General features: G+C 61.6%; 4 protein-coding genes across 8 annotated transcripts in view; 2 read left to right on the forward strand and 2 right to left on the reverse strand.

Annotated features, from left to right (window-relative positions):
* The window catches only part of CATSPERD (cation channel sperm associated auxiliary subunit delta), a 32,725-nt gene extending 26,505 nt beyond the window's left edge, over positions 1-6,220 (forward strand). For 3 of the 4 annotated variants that reach the window (XM_060181961.1, XM_060181962.1, XM_060181964.1), the window contains 6 exons: positions 1,051-1,103; positions 1,324-1,398; positions 2,785-2,913; positions 3,502-3,676; positions 5,011-5,168; positions 5,788-6,220. In XM_060181961.1, coding sequence (XP_060037944.1) covers positions 1,051-1,103; positions 1,324-1,398; positions 2,785-2,913; positions 3,502-3,676; positions 5,011-5,168; positions 5,788-6,022 — 825 coding nt within the window. In that variant the 3' untranslated portion in view covers positions 6,023-6,220. The remainder of the gene's footprint in view (positions 1-1,050; positions 1,104-1,323; positions 1,399-2,784; positions 2,914-3,501; positions 3,677-5,010; positions 5,169-5,787) is intronic. The other variant, XM_060181963.1, reaches the window with a different exon arrangement.
* Positions 1-18,705, forward strand: part of SAFB (scaffold attachment factor B) — a 125,966-nt gene that overhangs the window by 51,150 nt on the left and 56,111 nt on the right. The gene's annotated exons all lie outside the window — the stretch shown is intronic.
* On the reverse strand, positions 7,814-9,293 carry PRR22 (proline rich 22). Its single transcript, XM_007524951.2, has 3 exons — positions 9,179-9,293; positions 9,027-9,089; positions 7,814-8,829 (listed from the first exon to the last, which is right to left on the reverse strand). Exons 1-3 carry the CDS (start codon positions 9,291-9,293, stop codon positions 7,829-7,831), a joined length of 1,179 nt encoding a protein of 392 aa, XP_007525013.1. The 3' UTR covers positions 7,814-7,828.
* On the reverse strand, positions 9,762-18,696 carry DUS3L (dihydrouridine synthase 3 like). Its single transcript, XM_007524827.3, has 13 exons — positions 18,539-18,696; positions 16,883-17,204; positions 15,792-16,238; positions 15,508-15,549; positions 15,228-15,380; positions 14,536-14,652; positions 14,379-14,444; positions 13,799-13,909; positions 13,413-13,509; positions 11,755-11,830; positions 10,512-10,700; positions 10,001-10,129; positions 9,762-9,908 (listed from the first exon to the last, which is right to left on the reverse strand). Exons 1-13 carry the CDS (start codon positions 18,637-18,639, stop codon positions 9,836-9,838), a joined length of 1,923 nt encoding a protein of 640 aa, XP_007524889.1. The 5' UTR covers positions 18,640-18,696; the 3' UTR covers positions 9,762-9,835.

Consider the following 18,705-nt stretch of genomic DNA (forward strand, 5'->3'; position numbering starts at 1 on the left):
CATTGCTGTCGTTGTTGTTGGATAGGACAGAGAGAAATGGAGAGAGGAGGGGAAGACAAAGGGGGGAGAGAAAGACAGACACCTGCAGACCTGCTTCACCACCTGTGAAGCGACTCCCCAGCAGGTGGAGAGCCAGGGGCTCGAACCGGGATCCTGACACCGGTCCTTGCGCTTTGCGCCATGTGCGCTTAACCCGCTGCGCTACTGCCCGACTCCCAGGATCCTGGCTGAAGGCGGTGGATTTGTAGTGCTGGCGCTGAGCCCCAGCAATGACCCTGGAGGGAAAATAAATGAATGAAATGTTTTCAAAAGGGAGGCAGCAGGATGGCTCTGGAAACACTCTCCTGCCTGAGACTCAGAGGACCCAGGTTCAAGCCCCATCACAACCATCAGCCAGAGCTCCGTAGGGCTCTGGACTACTAATCCTGAAAGTCCTAATAATACTGATACTGATAATAATAGGGCTGGGAGACAGCATAGGGGCTCTGCAAAAAACCTCTCTTGCCTGAGGCTCTGAGGTCCCAGGTTCCATCCCCAGCACCACCATCAGCAGGAGCTCAGCAGGGCTCTGGGCTCTGTCTCTCTCTCTCTCTTTCTCATTGTAAATAGATAAATAAACACAATAAATAATTTGGCAGCGCAGGAGGAGACTATTTGGATAAAGTCTTGGACTCTCAGGCCCAAGGTCCTGAGTTCCATCCCGGGCATCAGAAGTGCCAAAGGGAGGCTCTGTTTCTGTCTGTCTGTCTGTCTGTCTGGAATAGATAAGCCCATCAAAGAATTGTGGTGGGGGCAGTAGACAGTGGCGCACCTGCTTGAGCGTTCACATCACAGAGCACAAGGCCCTGGGTTTGAGCCCCTGGTCCTCACCTGCAGGGGGAACGTTTCCCGAGTGGTGGAGCAGGGCTGCAGGTGTCTCTCTGTCTCTCTCCCTCTCTGTCTCTCCCTCCCTCTCAGTTTCTCTTGGAGGGGATAGTAGTCCCCCCCAAGCCCACCTGCCTTTTTAGGGGGACAGACCCTCTGTCTCTTTCCCCATCTCCCCCTCTACAGAGTGCCCTCATTTCTCTTGGATGTGACGTGAATAAAAAGATCATCATTCAGAAGTGAGCTGGTCGGGTGGGCCGGGTGGGCTCCCTGAAGGAGGCATCCTGGCGTATCTCATTGGGGACCTAGGTTCGAGGATTCCCCCCCACCCCACCTCTCCTTCCCCGGCCACCACACGGAAGCCCCGTACAAATAGGGAAGCAGCTTTAGACTGATGGAGTGGGTCTGTGCTGTCTTCCTCTCCTGCTCTCTCTCCATCTCTCTGTCTCATGACCGCAGAGAAGTCACGGCGTGTGATGAACAGATCCTTGACGCTGAAGAGCTTCAGCAGAACTACAGCTACATCCTTGAGAAGTAAGACAGCGCCCCCAACCGCTCTCCCCCAGTCTTCATGCTCCTCTGGAGACCTGGAGAGGGGGCCGGAGAGAGAGATCACCGGGGAAGGTGCCTGCCTTCCCGCACGCACGTGGGGTCCCTGTCCCCCCATGGGAGGCCCAGGGCGCTCGGAGAAGTTCACTCTTCCTAAGAGGACAAAACAAAGAAACAAAACAGCCCTCTAGCCTGCATCAGTGAAATCCCATAACCATTAAGCGCCAGGTCCCAAATCTGAAGGAAAAAGAGAGAGAGAGAGAGAGAGAGAGAGAGAGGAAGAAGAAAGAAAAGAAAAGAAAAGAAGGAAAGAAGAAGAGGAAGAAAGGGAAAGAGGAAAAAGAGGAAGGAAGAAAAGAAAAAGAAAGGAAGAGAGGAAGGAAAAGAAGAGGATAAAGAAAAAGGAAGGACAGATGACCCCACCAATGTGTCCTGGAGCTCCGCTTCCCCAGAGCCCTGCCCCACTAGGGAGAGAGAGAGGCAGACTGGGAGTATGGATCCACCTGTCAACACCCATGTTCAGCGGGGAAGCAATGACAGCAGCCAGACCTTCCACCTTCTGCAACCCACAGTGACCCTGGGTCCATGCTCCCAGAGGGATAGAGAATGGGAAAGCTGTCAGGGGAGGGGGTGGGATACGGAGACTGGGTGGCGGGAACTGTGTAGAGTTGTACCCCTCCTACCCTATGGTTTTGTTAATTTATCCTTTCTTAAATAACAAATAAATTTAAAAAAGAAAAAAGGAAGGAAAGAGAAAGGGAAGAGAGGAAAAAGAGGGAGGGAGGAAGGAAGGAAGGAAGGAAGGAAGGAAGGAAGGAAGGAAGGGAGGGAGGATAAGGTCCCGAGTTCAATCCCTAATCCCTGGCAGCACATGCACCCGAGTGATGTCTGGTTCTTTCTCTCTCTCCTCCTACCTTTCTCATGAATCAATAAATCAAATGTTAACAAATAAATAGACCCCCAGTCTGACAGTGGTAGAATTCTGGACTCTCAAACCTGAGGTCCTGAGTTCAAGCCCCAGTATTGTCTTTGTCAGAGGGAGGCTCTGGACCATCTCTCTCTCTCTCTCTCTCTCTCTCTCTCTCTTACTATCTGCCTATCTCTATCTCATATTAATAACTTTTTGTTTGTTTTCACCGGAGCCCTGCTCAGCTCTGGCTGATGGTGACGCTGGGGCTTGAACCCAGGACCTCAGAGCCTCAGGCAGGAGAATCTCTCTGCAGAATCTCCGTGCTGTCTCCTCGGTCTAATAAATATATTTTCTAAACAGGACACTCGAATATCCCTCCCTCAAATGTCTGTCCCCAGCTGGTGGACCTCGGGGTGACTTTGAGGGAGGCCCCCCATATCCCGCCTTCCTCCGCCCCACAGGGAAGCCCACGATCCCAGATTCCTGGGGAAGCCGACCGACGCGGACAGAGAGATTTTGTACAACTACCAGCAGTACGGATGCCCGATCCTCATCTATTACGACCACCCATGGAGACCGGTGGTAGAGCTGTGAGGCCCAGAACCGGGGAGCTGGGGGCAGAGGGGAACGGGCGCCCCCAACCCCCTCAGCTACACTCAGTGTCTGGGCATCCAGGGTTCAAATTGCCCTGAAGGTCAGGGAACCAAAAATTTGGCCTAAGGAAAAGTTTATTTGAGGGTTGGCTATGAACAGTTTCTCTCTCTCTCTCTCTCTCTCTCCCTCTCTTCCCTCCCTCTCAATTTCTGTCTTTAAATAAGTAAATAAAAATATTAAAATCTAAAGAAAATCTATGACAAAGAGAGAGAAAAAGAGAGAGAGCCCTGCTGAGCTCTGGCTGGTGGTGGGGCTGGGGCTTGAACCTGGGTTACCGCAGAGCCTCAGGCAGGAGAGTCAGTTAGTAGAACCACTGTGATGTCTCCCCAGCCCTTGTTTTTTTTTTATGATAAGGACAGAGAGATACATAGAAAGACACACACACACACACACACACACACACACACACACACACACACGGTCTGGAGGGGCCCCGCTGATGGCCACAGCCGAGGTCAGCCCAGTAGAATGAGGTTCCAGGGTTCAAGCCCCCTGACCTCAGCTGGGCCTGGCCTCATTCACAGGTGGGAGAACAACAAATTCGTGGAGGAAGTTGATGCGGAATTTGTGCTCCTGGAGATGAACGGCCTCTTCACCTACTCCTACTTGCTGACGGCCAAGACCGCCCACTGCATCACCCAGCCACAGAACTGGACCAGCAACATAAAGGACTCCGGACCCTACTCCTGGTCCCGAGAGGTGCCCCCTGCCCTGCCACAAACCCCTCAAGCCCTGGAGGTCCCCCCCATCCCTGCCCCAGGGGTGGTTCCCCATCCCAGTGGGTCGCAACCCTGTCAACACTGACCCACAGACACAGTGGCCAGAGCTCCAGAGACGGGGCTCCTGGCGGGTTTGGGGGGGGTTCTGAGGTGTGTGGGGGCTCAAATCCATGTGCCCTGAATTCACAACCCAGAGCTAATCTGCCACCTGTGTCCCCTGGGGTTGCTCTAAAAAACTTTATGGGGGAGTCGGGCGGTAGCGCCGCAGGTTAAGCGCACGTGGCACAAAGCACAAGGACCGGCTCAAGGATCCCGGTTTGAGCCCCCGGCTCCCCACCTGCAGGGGAGTCGCTTCCCAGGCGGTGAAGCAGGTCTGCAGGTGTCTGTCTTTCTCTCCCCCTCTCTGTCTTCCCCTCCTCTCTCCATTTCTCTCTGTCCTAGCCAACAACGACAACATCAATAACAACAACAACTACAACAATGAAAAATAAAAGTAACAAAAGGGAAAATAAATAAATAAATAAAAATTTTTTAATGTGAAGAGATAGGAAAGGGGCCACTCAGCAGAGTGCACACATGACAGTGCACAAGACCCAGGTTCAAGCCCCTGGTCCCCACCTGCAGGGGGAACAAAGCTTCACAGCAGGTGAAGCAGGGCTGCAGGTGTCTCTCTGTCTCTGTCTCTCTCTATTTACTTTATTTTATTGTTACCAGAGCACTGTTCAGCTCTGGCTGATGGTGGTGCGGGGATTGAACCTGGGACTTGACAGAGCCTCAAATGAAAGGCCCTTTGCAGAACCAGGATGCTCTTATGCTCCACCCTCTCTCTCCCTTTCTGTTTCCAACTTCCTCTTTTTTTTTTGGCCTCCAGGGATATCGCTGGGGCTCGGTGCCTGCACCAGAAATCCACCAGGCCTGGAGGCCACTTTTTTCACTTTTGTTGCCCTTTTTGTTTATCAGTGTTGTTACTATTATTGTTGTTACTACTATTGTTGTCATTGTTGTTGGTTAGGACAGAGAAATGGAGAGAGATGGGGATGACAGGGGAAGAGAAAGACAGACACCTGCAGACCTGCTTCACTGCCTGTGAAGCGACTCCCCTGCAGGTGGGGAGCCGGGGGCTCGAACCAGGATCCTGACACTGGTCCTTGTGCTTTGCACCACCTGCACTTAACCCACTGCGCTACCGCCCGACCCCCCAAATTCCTCTTAATTTCTGGCTGTCTCCAGCCCCTCTACAGTTCCACAGCACCGACCCCATGATCCTTGGGGGTGTGACCACAGCCCTGTCCACCCCCCCATCTGCCCCCTTAGAACTACATCAGCTGCTACGACCCCGAAAATGACGCCCCACTGCTCTGGCCCGATGTTGAGTACCAGGTGCTGGGCGGACCAACGGAGAACAAGATGGTGTTCAACAAGAGAAATGGAATCTACGTCTTCTTCGCCACCATCGTGGATCCGTACTACAGGTCCGCACACGCAACCCCGAAGCCGGAGCAGCCAACAAGGAGGGGAGAGATTGGGTACTAAGAGGTGGCCAGAGAAAGCTGGACACACTCCACCCAAAATGAGTTTGCAGCAGAGACACAAGAAGTGAGGGAGAGTCAGAAAGACCCCACAGTCCTGCCCACCCTCCATGGGCTCCCTGGGTGCTGTGCCTGGTGCTGAGAGAGGAGAGACCCCACAGCCCTGCCCACCCTCCATGGGCTCCCTGGGTGCTGTCCATGGTGCTGAGAGAGGAGAGACCCCACAGCCCTGCCCACCCTCCATGGGCTCCCTGGGTGCTGTGCCTGGTGCTGAGAGAGGAGAGACCCCACAGCCCTGCCCACCCTCCATGGGCTCCCTGGGTGCTGTGCCTGGTGCTGAGAGAGGAGAGACCCCACAGCCCTGCCCACCCTCCATGGGGCTCCCTGGGTGCTGTCCATGGTGCTGAGAGAAGAGAGACCCCACAGCCCTGCCCACCCTCCATAGGCTCCCTGGGTGCTGTGCCTGGTGCTGAGAGAGGAGAGACCCACAGCCTGCCCGCCCTGCCCGGGGCTGGGATTGGGCGAGCGTCTCTGGCCTGTGTCCCCACTGTCCCCCCCTCAGCTACTGCCGGCTGAGCGTCTCATTCAGCGTGTACGTCTATGGCGCCCTGCCCGAGCGCATGTTCGTCGAGGCCCCGTGCATTTTGCTCCTGGAGTTCATCGCCGTGATGACCATCTTTCTGGCCTACATAATCCCCAAGATCCTACACCCCGAGAGGGGCGCCGAGACCCGGCGTTTCTGGGTGGCCTTCTGGTATCGCTGCCGGGCCCGATTGCAGGCCTGCATGAGGAGCTGATCCTCTGGGGAGGGCGCCAAAGACACATCGACATCCGGGAGCCAGCAGCCCAGCAGGGCTGTCAGGGATGGCTCCCTGGAGGAGGTTGCTCTGTCCGAGTCCCAGGTCCCGGGTCCCGGGTTCTGGGTCCCGGGATCGCAGATGGCAGAGCTCTGAGCCTTGTCTGTCACTGGAACGAAAGAAGTAACCTTGTTCTTACTCCAGGTGTTGATGTTAATTTCTCCTCTGCTTAAAAGGGGGGGGGGGGGCAGGAAATGCAGCACCATATGGGGAGCTTCCCTAGCTGCAAGGTCTTTCTCTCTGGTCCAGGCCGAGCTTCATCTATGGGCCAAGACAGGTTCCCTCAGGGAGTCGGGCTGTAGCGCAGCGGGTTAAGTGCACGTGGCACAAAGGACAAGGACCGGCCTAAGGATCCCGGTTCGAACCCCGGCTCCCCACCTGCAGGGGAGTCACTTCACAGGCGGTGAAGCAGGTCTGCAGGTGTCTGTCTTTCTCTCCCCCTCTCTGTCTTCCCCTCCTCTCTCCATTTCTCTCTGTCCTATCTAACAATGACAACATTAATAATAACTACAACAATGAAACCACAAGGGCAACAATAGGGAATAATAAGTAAAAAAATTAAAAAAACAAAATAGGCTGCCTCAAACATTGGGGTGAAGGTAAATGGTCTTTTCCCTTTATTCCTTCCTTCCTTCCTTAATTTAAAAAATATATTTTTAACTGGTAGATTTTTTTTATTTATTTTTTCCTCTAGGGTTATTGCTGGTGCTCGATGCCTGCACTACGAATCCACTGCTCCTGTGGCTTTTTTTTCTGATTTTTTTTTTGGCTAGGACAGAGAAGTTGAGAGAGGAGGGGAAGACAGAGGGGGAGAGAAAGACAGACACCTGCAGACCTGCTTCACCGCCTGGGAAGTGACTCCCCTGCAGGTGGGGAGCCAGGGGCTCGAACCGGGATCCTTACGCCGGTCCTTGCGCTTGGCGCCACCTGTGCTTAACCCGCTGCGCTACCGCCCGACTCTCAGAAATATTTATATTTTTTTAACTGGTAGATTTTTTTCCATTATTCCATTATTTTTTTTTCTAAAACTATCTTTATTTATTGGATAGAGACAGCCAGAAATCTAGAGGGAAGGGGGAGACAGAGAGGCAGAGAGACAGAGAGACACCTGCAGCCCTGCTTCACCACCCGCAAAGCTTTCCCCCCTGTAGGTGGGGCCTAGGGGCTCGAACCCAGGTCCCTGCACACTGTAACTTGTGCGCTCAACCAGGTGCCCCACCACCTGGCCCCTATTATTACTATTATTATTATCATCATTACCATTCTTATTACCAAAGGCCTGCTCAGCTCTGGCTGATGGTGGTGCTGGGGATCGAACCTGGGACCTCAGAGCCTCAGGCAGCAGTGAGTCTGTTTGCAGAACCACTGTGCTGTCTCCCAACCTTTTCCCTTTCTTCCTTTCCCTTTCTTTTTTTTTTTTTTTTAATTTCTTTCCTTATTTATTGACTGATTGGATAGAGACAGAGAGAAGTCAAAAGGGGAGAGGGAGAGGGAGAGGGAGAGAGACAGAGAGACACCTGCAGCCCTGCTTCACCACCCGCAAAGCTTTCCTCCTGCAGGTGGGGACCGGGGGCTGGAACCCAGGTCCTCGCACAGGGTAACAGGTCTGCCCAAGCGGGTGAGTCCTGCCGGACTCCGCCTGGTCCCCCCCAGAGGTAAGACAGAGCACCTCAATGTGGGCCTCTCGGCCCCCCGCCACCCCCCAAAAAAAGTGTACGCAGAGCTCCGAAGGCTCAAACAGATAGTTTAATTGAGTATAGGCAGGGCGGGTGGCCCCCCGTTGGCCGGCCTGGCCCTGCCACCCTGCCGGTTCTTCTTGGGGATGGCCTTCTTCCTGGCAAGGGGCGCGGTGGCCGAGGGGGGCCGGGTGGTGGGACCGGGGGACCCCTCGTCCAGGGCCGGGAGGTGAAAGAGACATTCAACGTGGGAGACGGTGTCCAGGATCTCAGGAACGTTGTAGTCAAAGGACAAGAGCTCGTCCGGCAGGTGCAGCGAGCGGATGTCACCCCCGGCCCCGGGGGGCGGCCTGGGCGGGGGGTCCCCCTCGGACGAGGGCTCCGAGCCACCCGGCAGACAGTCGAAGAGCTTCATGGCGTCTTCCAGGAGAATTTTGTCCGGCAGGACGAAGGCCTTGGACTCTCCCGCTCCCGAAGGAGGAGGGGGACCCCCGACCGGGACCCCCCCGGGCTTGGGCTCCATCTGGGGGTGCAGAGGGCCTGGCCTGGGTCCCCCAAAGCCCCGGACGTCCTCGGGGGCCGGCGCCTGGCTGAGGCGGCTCTTGGGGCGCCCATAGCCCCCCGGCGGGAGTGGGGGCTCAGCGGGTAGGGTCACCACCGTGGGGGGCACCTTGGGGTCCTTGGGGGGCCCTGAGGGGGCCGGGCCTTCCTGGCCGACTCTGCTCAGAGTAGGGGGGCCCTCCACGACGGCGACGGCAGGGGGGGGACCCTCGTCCCCCACGGGGAAGCCCAGGCCCTCTGGGGCGGCTTCCTCGGGCAGGAAGTAGGGTACCAGGTACTGGGGGGGCCCGGGCGCCGTGGCTGGTTGCGGCGGTGGCTGGTAGGGGGCTGGCACAGCGGTTTTGAGGTATGGGGGGGCTTCTAGGACGTAGCCAGCTGCAGAGCCGGGGCCCCCCACTGGCCCCACGCCCCCCAACTTGTAGAGAGACGCCTGGCAGAAGTCGGGGGTGGTCCACTCGATGCGGTATATCCGGGGGTCAAAGAAGCACCCGCAGGGGGCCATCTGGAATCCTGGGGGGGCAGGAGAGACCCTCAAATTTGGGGGCTGCCTCCAGGGAGACCTGGGGAGGCAGGTGGACTCTGGGGGGATTCACCTCGGGCTCTCGCCACCATGGCAGGGATGTGGGCTCCCCCCTTCTGAGGGGCCTGTTTTCTCCGGCCCCTCCCATCCCAGGGCTCGGGCCCCGGCCCCACGTTACCCACGTTACCTGCCGGAGGGGCGGGGTACACCTCTTTCTCTGGGTTCGGGGGGCGGTAGAGGCTGGCGGGGCCTGCGGGTAGGGGGGTGGGCGGCGGTCGGGTACTGAGACCGGAGGGCCCCTCGGGGTACCCCCCCCACCGCCACCGCCCCGAGTCGTACCCACGGCGGGGGGGAGCGGCTCCGGGCAGGGGGGACCCTCGACCCCGTCCGGCCCCCGTGGGCTGAAGCCTTCTTGGGGGGCGCCGGGTGTGTAAGAGCTTTGGGGATGCTGCATGGGGGGGTGTGGAGTAGGGGGCCCGGCCGGGAGACAGCTGAGAATTCCGCGGGGTTCTGTTTGATGGGGTTACTGGGGCACCTGGAAGTTCCGGGGGGCGGGGAGTCTGGGAGGCCACCCAGAGCCTCCCCCTGGGTCCCTTCCTCCAGGCAGCCCTCCCTGATCCACACACACAGACACAGAGCAACTTGGAGCCGGAGGGGCTCCTTTGGGGATGGCTGTTTTGAATGGGGGGTCCTGCTTGCCGTCCTTGAGGGCTGGGTGAGAGGCTTAGGGCGTGCGGTGGCAGAACCAGGCCTTCAGTGATCAGGCACGGCTTTGGACAAAGGGCGGAGAATGCCCCCCTCCAAGCCTTTCCCCCTCCATGAAGCCCAGGGCCTCTGAGGGTCCCAAGCAGCCAGGGAAAACCAGACGTGGGATTTCCCCCACCCCCCCCCCCCCACAAAGAGAAGCAGAGAGAACACCGAGTTTTCTGAGAACCGATTTTATTTCCCCCTGGCTCTGTGGGCTCCTCCACGTGGCGCCTGGGCCTCGGGGCCCGGCTACTTGTAGGCATTGGCCTTGTGCTTGGGGAGGAAGACGAAGTTGGGCGGCACCGGGCCCAGAAGCATCTCGCTGTGGGGGGAGGCGGCAGCAGATCAGCCTGGGGGCCCCCCTCCCCCACACCCAGTCCCCTGCCAGGCACCGCCTCGAGGACCCCCAGGCACCTGATGCGGACCCAGTCGTCGGCACGGGGGCTGGCCATGAGGGTCTCCAGGTGGTCGCGGCCCAGGTAGTAGGGGGGGCGTTCGTTGATCTTCTGGGGCAGCCGATCCAGCAGCCCCACAGGGATGTACCTGGGGGGGGCAGGGTAGGAGGCTGGGTGTGTGCGGAGACCCCAGACAATGGCCAGCCCCTGGCCCGAGCCCCCCTCCCCGTCCTAGGGCCCCTCCAGGACGCCCGGATCCTAGGGGGCCCCCTTGGACCTTGTTCTAGACCCTCTGCCCCCAGGGACCCCCGGCCCCCGTCCTGAACCTCCAGCCCCTCAGGCCCCCTGCACACCTCCAGGACCCCCCAGGTGCCCCCGAGCTCCCTAACCCTGTCCTAACACCCCTGACCCCCAAGCCCCCACCTTGCCCCCCAGACGTCCTAGGGTCCCCCCCAAACTCCCACCCTGACCCCCACACCCCCTCTAGTCCCCCACAGGCCCCAACTCCCCCCTGGTCCCCAGCCCCCCACCTGCAGAGGAAGGACAGCCACTCGAGCAGGAAGCGACGGGTGACCTCCACGCCCCGCGTGTCCGAGCCCCAGTGCTCCAGGCCGAAGCGCGTGAAGTCCCGCAGCATGTCCAGCCGCTCGGACGACGAGATGTCCCAGTGCCGCCGCTCGCGGAGCTCCGTGAACAGCCAGGGCTTCAGCAGGGCGCCCCTGGGGGCCAGGACAGACGGATGGACATGGGGGGCGAGCCTCAGGGCGGGGCCAGCCCTGGACCCCCCCCACCCAGGGCTCCAGGCTCCTCCCTTCGATTTCCTGTATTTTTAAAATTTATTTTCCCTTTTGTCCTTGTTGTTGTTGTTATCGATGTCGTCATTGTTGGACAGGACAGAGAGAAATGGAGAGAGGAGGGAAAGACAGAGAGGGGGAGAGAAAGACAGACACCTGCAGACCTGCTTCACTGCCCGTCTTCCTCCCTCCCTCCTTTCTTCCTTCCTTTCTTCCTTTCTTTCTCTTTTCCCTCCTGGGCTATGACTGGAGCTCGGTGCCTGCACTGCGAACCCACTGCTCCCGATGGCCGTCTCCCCCATTTTTTCTCGGACAGGACAGAGGAATTGAGAAAGGAAGAGAGAGGGAGGGACAGAGAGGGACAGACGCCTGCAGCCCTGCTTCCCCGCCTGCGAAGCTTCCTCCCCCCTGCAGGAGGGGGGCCGGGGGCTCGAACCCGGGTCCTTGTGTGCCTCCTGGCCCCTGGCTCTCTCGTCTTTCTCATCTCCAATGTGTCTTCGGTTTTCACTTTGTGGAGAGAAACCCAAGGGTGGGGGGTGGGGGGGTTACGGAATCAGGCACCCGCGATGCTGGGATCGAACCTGGAACCTCGGGCCTGAGCGTCCAACGCTCTCTCCTCCTGGGCCAAAGGGCCGGCTGGGCTAGCAGGCCCGGGGCTCCGGGTTCGACTCGTAGTGCTGTAGATACGTAGGGGACTCTGGTGCACGTCTGTCTGTCTGTCTGCCTTCTAGTCTCACCCACATGGACCTCTATCAGATCGCTCATCGTTACTCCCACACTTGTTGGCACAGACTGGGGGGGCCTTCCCTGTGGGTCACAAGGCCCGGGTTTGAGCCCCGGGATGGGGGCGTCTCTCCCCACCCGTCTGAGGAGAGTGCGGCGAGGCCCCAGAGACACCCAAGATACTGCTGGGCTCTGGTGCCGGGAGGAGGGGCCCCGAGACTGAGGGCTGAGGGTGTGGGGGGCCGGGGACACTCACCGGCCGACCATGAACCCCGCCACGCCCGTCTGCATGGCACGCTCAGCGTCTTCGTAAGACAAGATGTCCCCGTTCCCTGGGGGGACATGGAGTGTCTCAGGGCTAATGCTGAGGCTCAGGCCGGGTGTGGGGTTCAGACTGGCTTTTGGGTTCGGGCCGGGTGTGGGGCTCAGGCCGGGTGCGGGGCTCAGGCCGGGTGCGGGGCTCAGGCCGGGTGCGGGGCTCAGGCCGGGTGCGGGGCTCAGGCCGGGTGCGGGGCTCAGGCTCTGTCTGTGGGGCTCAGGCCGGGTGCGGGGCTCAGGCCGGGTGCGGGGCTCAGGCCGGGTGCGGGGCTCAGGCCGGGTGCGGGGCTCAGGCCGGGTGCGGGGCTCAGGCCGGGTGCGGGGCTCAGGCAGGGTGCGGGGCTCAGGCCGGGTGCGGGGCTCAGGCCGGGTGCGGGGTTCAGGCCGGGTGCGGGGCTCAGGCCGGGTGCGGGGCTCAGGCCGGGTGCGGGGCTCAGGCAGGGTGCGGGGCTCAGGCCGGGTGCGGGGCTCAGGCCGGGTGCGGGGCTCAGGCCGGGTGCGGGGCTCAGGCCGGGTGCGGGGCTCAGGCTCTGTCTGTGGGGCTCAGGCCGGGTGCGGGGCTCAGGCCGGGTGCGGGGCTCAGGCCGGGTGCGGGGCTCAGGCTCTGTCTGTGGGGCTCAGGCCGGGTGCGGGGCTCAGGCCGGGTGCGGGGCTCAGGCAGGGTGTGGGGCTCAGGCCGGGTGCGGGGCTCAGGCCGGGTGCGGGGCTCAGGCCGGGTGCGGGGCTCAGGCCGGGTGCGGGGCTCAGGCTCTGTCTGTGGGGCTCAGGCCGGGTGCGGGGCTCAGGCCGGGTGCGGGGCTCAGGCCGGGTGCGGGGCTCAGGCTCTGTCTGTGGGGCTCAGGCCGGGTGCGGGGCTCAGGCCGGGTGCGGGGCTCAGGCAGGGTGTGGGGCTCAGGCCGGGTGCGGGGCTCAGGCCGGGTGCGGGGCTCAGGCCGGGTGCGGGGCTCAGGCCGGGTGCGGGGCTCAGGCTCTGTCTGTGGGGCTCAGGCCGGGTGCGGGGCTCAGGCCGGGTGCGGGGCTCAGGCCGGGTGCGGGGCTCAGGCTCTGTCTGTGGGGCTCAGGCCGGGTGCGGGGCTCAGGCCGGGTGCGGGGCTCAGGCCGGGTGCGGGGCTCAGGCCGGGTGCGGGGCTCAGGCTCTGTCTGTGGGGCTCAGGCCGGGTGCGGGGCTCAGGCCGGGTGCGGGGCTCAGGCAGGGTGTGGGGCTCAGGCCGGGTGCGGGGCTCAGGCCGGGTGCGGGGCTCAGGCCGGGTGCGGGGCTCAGGCCGGGTGCGGGGCTCAGGCTCTGTCTGTGGGGCTCAGGCCGGGTGCGGGGCTCAGGCCGGGTGCGGGGCTCAGGCAGGGTGTGGGGCTCAGGCCGGGTGCGGGGCTCAGGCCGGGTGCGGGGCTCAGGCCGGGTGCGGGGCTCAGGCCGGGTGCGGGGCTCAGGCTCTGTCTGTGGGGCTCAGGCCGGGTGCGGGGCTCAGGCCGGGTGCGGGGCTCAGGCCGGGTGCGGGGCTCAGGCCGGGTGCGGGGCTCAGGCTCTGTCTGTGGGGCTCAGGCCGGGTGCGGGGCTCAGGCTCTGGCTCTGTCTCTGGGGCTCGGCAGGTGGGCACCCACCAAACAGCGGCATGGGGCTGGCGGCCTGCACACACTCGCGGATGTACTCCCAGTCCGCACACTTGGTGTAGCGCTGCTCCCGGGAGCGGCCGTGGACCTGGGAGACGGAGACCCGGAGACACAGACAGAGGCCGAGACACACAGAGACAGCAGTGAATGTGGACGGAGAGAGACAGAGAGAGAGAGGGAGACGTCAAGGAGGAGTTCCGGAACTGGCTCAGCCGTCGCTTGCTCCAGACCCAGGCACCACCTGCGAGGACCGTGAGGGTACAGGGGAAGCTCCCCGGGGCAGAGAGGGGCTGGGATGTCTCCGCCTCCCTCCCTTTCCAATGACCTGAGAGAGAGCCCCACAGCACATTCCCCGGAGGCCCCCCCCCGAGACCCACCGTGACCATGGCGGCCCCCCAGTCCCGCAGCTCCGGCAGCAGCCGGTGCGCCAGGTTCACGCGCTCCTGGACGCCGGTGCGGATCTTCACGGTCAGCGGCACGTCCAACACCTGGGGGCGGGGCTCGGTAAGGGGCGGGGCCGCCTGAAAAGTGGGTGGGCGCATGCGCCCTGGAGTGGGCGTGGGTCGGGCGCGACCGACCACAAGGGGGAATGGACATGACCCAGGATGGGGGCATGTCTGGGTGGGCGTGGCCAGAGCAGGCCTGTGGCTAGTGGGCGTGGCCACGCAGAGCAGGCGGGCACAGGAGCAGCGAGGGTGGGCGTGGCCAGACACGGGGGCGGGGGCCGGGGTGTGGGCGGGGCCCGGGGTGGGCGGGGCTGCGTCTGGTGTGGGCCGGCTTTTGCCCCAAGGGCCGAGTCGTCGGGCTGGGTGGGCGGTCTGTGGCCCAGATGGGATGGGGCCGAGGGGTGGGCGTGGTCGTGACCCGAGTGGGCGGGGCCAGGGCTCGAGTGGGCGGAGCCTAGGCGGGCCGAGCAGGGCTCTGGCCTCAGGTGGGCAGGCAGGTACCAGGTCCGACCTCGTTCATGCCTCTGACGATCTGCTGGAACTTGGCGGTCCGGTTCATGAGGGCACAGCCCCCGCCCTGCGACAAGAGAGGGACGCTGGAGACTGCAGGGGGAGCCGGGTGGGAGCCCAGTCCCTTCCCCTCCGCCAGCCCGGGGCTCGGACCGCACCTTCTTGTACACTAGGTCGATGGGGCAGCCCACGTTGATGTCCACGAAGTCCACGTCGATGGTGCGGTTCAGAAGCTCTGCGCACTTGGTCATGGTGTCGGGGAAGGCGCCCTCCAGCTGCGAGAGACAGAGAGACAGAGAGATGGAGATGGAAGCTGGGCCTCCCCCGGGGACCCGGGAATCCAGCCGGGACCTCGCGCCGGGGAGTCCAATGCTTCACCCACGGCGCCCCTTCCTGGGATGATTTTGTTTTTTCTTTTGCCTTCCGGGGTATTTCTGGGGCTCGGTGCCGGCCTTCCCCCCCCCCCCCCATTACTGGCTAGGACAGATTGAGAGGCTCTCACCCTGCAGATAGGGACTGGGGGAGTGGGGGTGGGGCTCGAACTCGGGTCCTCGAGCTCGGTGACGTGTGGGTTCGACCGGATGTCGGGCGGAGATTTTTCCCAGAGCCCTGCTCAGCTCTGGCTGGTAGGGGTGCTGGGGATTGAACCTGGGACCTCAGAGCCTCGGGCAGGAGATTGTCTTTCTGCAGAATCACTGTGCTGACTGCCCAGCCCCCAGGAGGCCCTGGACCTCTCTCCCTGAGGTGCCCCCGCCAGCGCCAGCACGAGGGAACTGGGAGGAGACAGCCACCTTGGAACCTGGCAGCTGAAAGACCCTCCCTCTCCCCGTCCCCCCGGGGCCGCCCCCACCTGGACGCCAAAGATGTCCTCACAAGGATGACGCTTGAGCAGGGCCCACTCCGACGTCTGGCCCTGGAGCAAATTGGTGCACACCGCCATCTCCCCGCACGTCACGTCGGCCCCGAATCGCTTACAGATCCGCCGGAAGGGCAGGTTCCCGCACTGGGGGCCGCGTGGCAACAGAGAGAGATCACACACACACAAACACAGGGCCTGTCAGGCACCGGTGGGCACTGGGTGCTACTGGGACGGGGGCAGGGGAACCCCACCATTGTTTCTTCCTCCCTACCGTAGTGAGGGGGGCCAGGTACAGCTTGCCATGGAAGTCCAGCTGTGGGGAGGAAAGGGGAGACACACGGGGAGATGGGGAGGGGAGGTCCAGTCCCCTTTCCTCCTCGCGTCTCCGTGGCCAGTCCTGCCCGGTCTGAGGCGAGCTCCCTTTCCTCCTCTGCCGGAGGCCTCCTACACAACCCTCAAAACCCCAGCACGGTGGCCCCGTCGTGGCCAGGGAGGACAGTCCCAGCGTGTCCTGTGTCCCCCCCACTCTGAAATGGGGAAGGCGGGGGCGCCTACCCGCTTCTTCTCGCAGGCCCTCAACTTCACCACGTCCTCATCTGTCAGGGGCCCGCAGGTCTGCAGAGGGCTGCCGGGGGCCACCCCGGCATCGGGGCCCACGGTGTCACCGTCGAACGGCTCGGGCAGGACCCCCGAGAGCGGGCTCTGGCTCAGCCGCCGCAGGGCCTCCTCGGAGCGCTGAAATCGGACCTGGTGTTTCCGAAGCTGTCGCTGCAAGGCCTTGTCCAGCCCGTTGCGGACGGGGGGCGGCAGGGGGCCCCAGGGGGACGCCCCCCCGGCCAGGTGGGCCCCCGCGAACCGGCAGGTGATGCCGTAGGGACAGCGGCCCAGGGTCTCGATGACTGGGCAGCGGGAGCCCAGGTCGGGGGGCTTCTGCTCCAGGTAGGCGGCCACGTCATGTAAGTAGCGGCAACGGTCCCCGAAGAGGCACATGGCAGACAATCCCTGCGGGGGGCCCAGGGCAGGGGTGAGACGGGGAGTGGGGGCGGAGGCTGGGTCTCCCAGATTGGAGTCCCCGGAGGGGCCCCGAACGGAAGCCACAGAGGAAGCGGCCGGCCGAGAAACACTTTGGACACCTGATTCTTAACATGGGGACTTTGACTGGATTGGACTACGGTACTACGAATCCACTGCTCTGGGAGGCTGGCTTCCCATTTTGTTGCCCTTGTTGTTGTTATTACTGCTGCTGTCAGATATGTCAGAGAGAAATGGAGAGAGGAGGGGAAGACAGAGAGGGGGAGAGAAAGACAGACACCTGCAGACCTGCTTCACCGCCTGGGAAGCGACTCCCCTGCAGGTGGGGAGCCGGGAGAAATAATCTTTTGTTTTTTAAGCATTTATTGTATTTATCAGGTGGAGACAGACAGAAATGGAGCGGCAAGGGGGGGTCGTTAGAGAGGGAGAGAGACCCCTGCAGCCCTGCTTCACCGCTCACAAAGCTTTTCCCCCTGCAGGTGGGGATGGAGGGGTGGTGGTGCTGGGACTCGAACCCGGGTCCCTGGGACACTGTGGAGCGTGTGGGCATTCAACCAAGTGCGCCCCCCACCTCCCGGCCCCCTGAAGGGCGGAGAGCCCGAGCCCTCGGTCACCTGCACCAGGGACGGGCAGAGCCTGTTGGAGTCATGGTCCGCGGGCTTCAGGTGGGGCCGGTTCTTGTGCTGGCCGCGGGCCCTCTTCTGGGCTTTCTTGTGCTCCCTGGGCTCGCCGGCGGCCCCCTCCTCCTCCTCCACCTCCTTCCTGTCCTCTGTCTGGCCTCCGCCGCTCTGTCCGTCCTCCAGCCGTGCCCGCTTGGCCTCCGGCTCGGCCACACCATTGCCAGTGGCGCCTCCTGACTCAGTTTCCCCATCGGCCTTCACCTGCCCAGCCGGGGCTTCCAGGAACTCGTGGAATTGCTCCTTGGTGGTGAGATACCTGCGGGGAGGGAAGTGGGAAGGATTGCAGAAGGGATGCTGCGCCTGCCCGGGAGACGGCACCATGGTTCTGCCGGAGGCTCTGAGGTGGGATGACAACAACAACCACAACAATAATGCTGGGGAGGCAGCATCCTGGTTCTGCAAAAGACTTTCCTGCTTGAGGCTCCGAGGTCCTGGGTTCGAGCCCCAGCACCCCCATCAGCCTGAGCTCGGCGGCGGGGCAGTTATAATAACAGCAACAATGACGGTGATGATCACAACAATAGTAATAACAGGGGCAGGGGAGACAACATCATGGTTCTGCAAAGAGACTCTCCTGCCTGAGGCTCTGAGGTCCCAAGTTCAATTCCCAGCACCACCGTCAGCCAGAGTCCTGAGCAGGGTTTTGGTTTAAGAAAAAAATAATAGGTAGTCGGGCGGCAGCTCAGCGGGTTAAGCGCAGGTGGCGCAAAGCACAAGGACCGGCATAAGGATCCCGGTTCGAGCCCCCGGCTCCCCACCTGCAGGGGAGTCGCTTCCCAGGCGGTGAAGCAGGTCTGCAGGTGTCTGTCTTTCTCTCCCCCTCTCTGTCTTCCCCTCCTCTCTCCATTTCTCTCTGTCCTATCCAACAACGACAACAACAATAATAACTACAACAATAAAACAACAAGGGCAACAAAAGGGAATAAATAAGTAAAATAAATATTAAAAAGAAGAAAAAAATAATAAAAAATAAAGGGATAGCTTTTTTTTTTTCAGTCGACAGTCAAATACAATAGTCTGTACGTGCAAAATATTTCCACGTGACACTACAAGCCCCACTAGGTCCTCCTCTGCCATCACGTGGCAGGACCAGAACTCTTCCCCCCACCCCACGGAGAAAGAACTTTCTCTGCTCAATATTGATGGGCAGTTGGGGGAAGGGGAGAAAAGAAAAAAAAAAAAAAAAAAAAAAGCAACCGTCCCGGAAAAACTACAATTCCCAGGATGCTTTGCAACAGAGCGCCAGCCGCCATATTTCCCGATAGGCACCGCGGTTCGGTAGTGCCCAGCCTCGCCACGCGCTGGGACTTCAAAACCCAGCATGCCTTGCGGCGCCGGCCCTCCCCCCCCGCCCACCCGACTTGCCCCTAGGCTCATGTGACAGTCCCCCAACCTGAGCGATGTTCAGGACCCTGCCGCCGCCCGGCCCAGCGGCCGGAAGATCAGCAGCTGGAATCAAAGAGCCCGCGAGCTCCTCGCCCGGGGCGGCCGCCTGTTTCCCGGCATGCAGCGCGCATGGCCCGCAGGCCGCGCTACGGAGGCCGAAGAGGCCCGCGCGCCTTCACCCCCCACCCAGACTCGGCGACTCACTGGGCTTTAATAGGAGCCACTCCCGGCTCCAGGGTCCTCGTTGGAGGTTCCCCGCCGCCGCCGCCGGTCTCTGCTGGAACCTCTGCCTCCCCCTCCGCCATCGGACCCCTCGCGCCGGTTTCGGAGTGGGGCGGGAAGGACTTCCGGGTCGCGGCCGGGAGGGTGCG

Source organism: Erinaceus europaeus, chromosome 23 (assembly GCF_950295315.1).
Source record: "Erinaceus europaeus chromosome 23, mEriEur2.1, whole genome shotgun sequence".
Classification (NCBI taxonomy): domain Eukaryota; kingdom Metazoa; phylum Chordata; class Mammalia; order Eulipotyphla; family Erinaceidae; genus Erinaceus; species Erinaceus europaeus.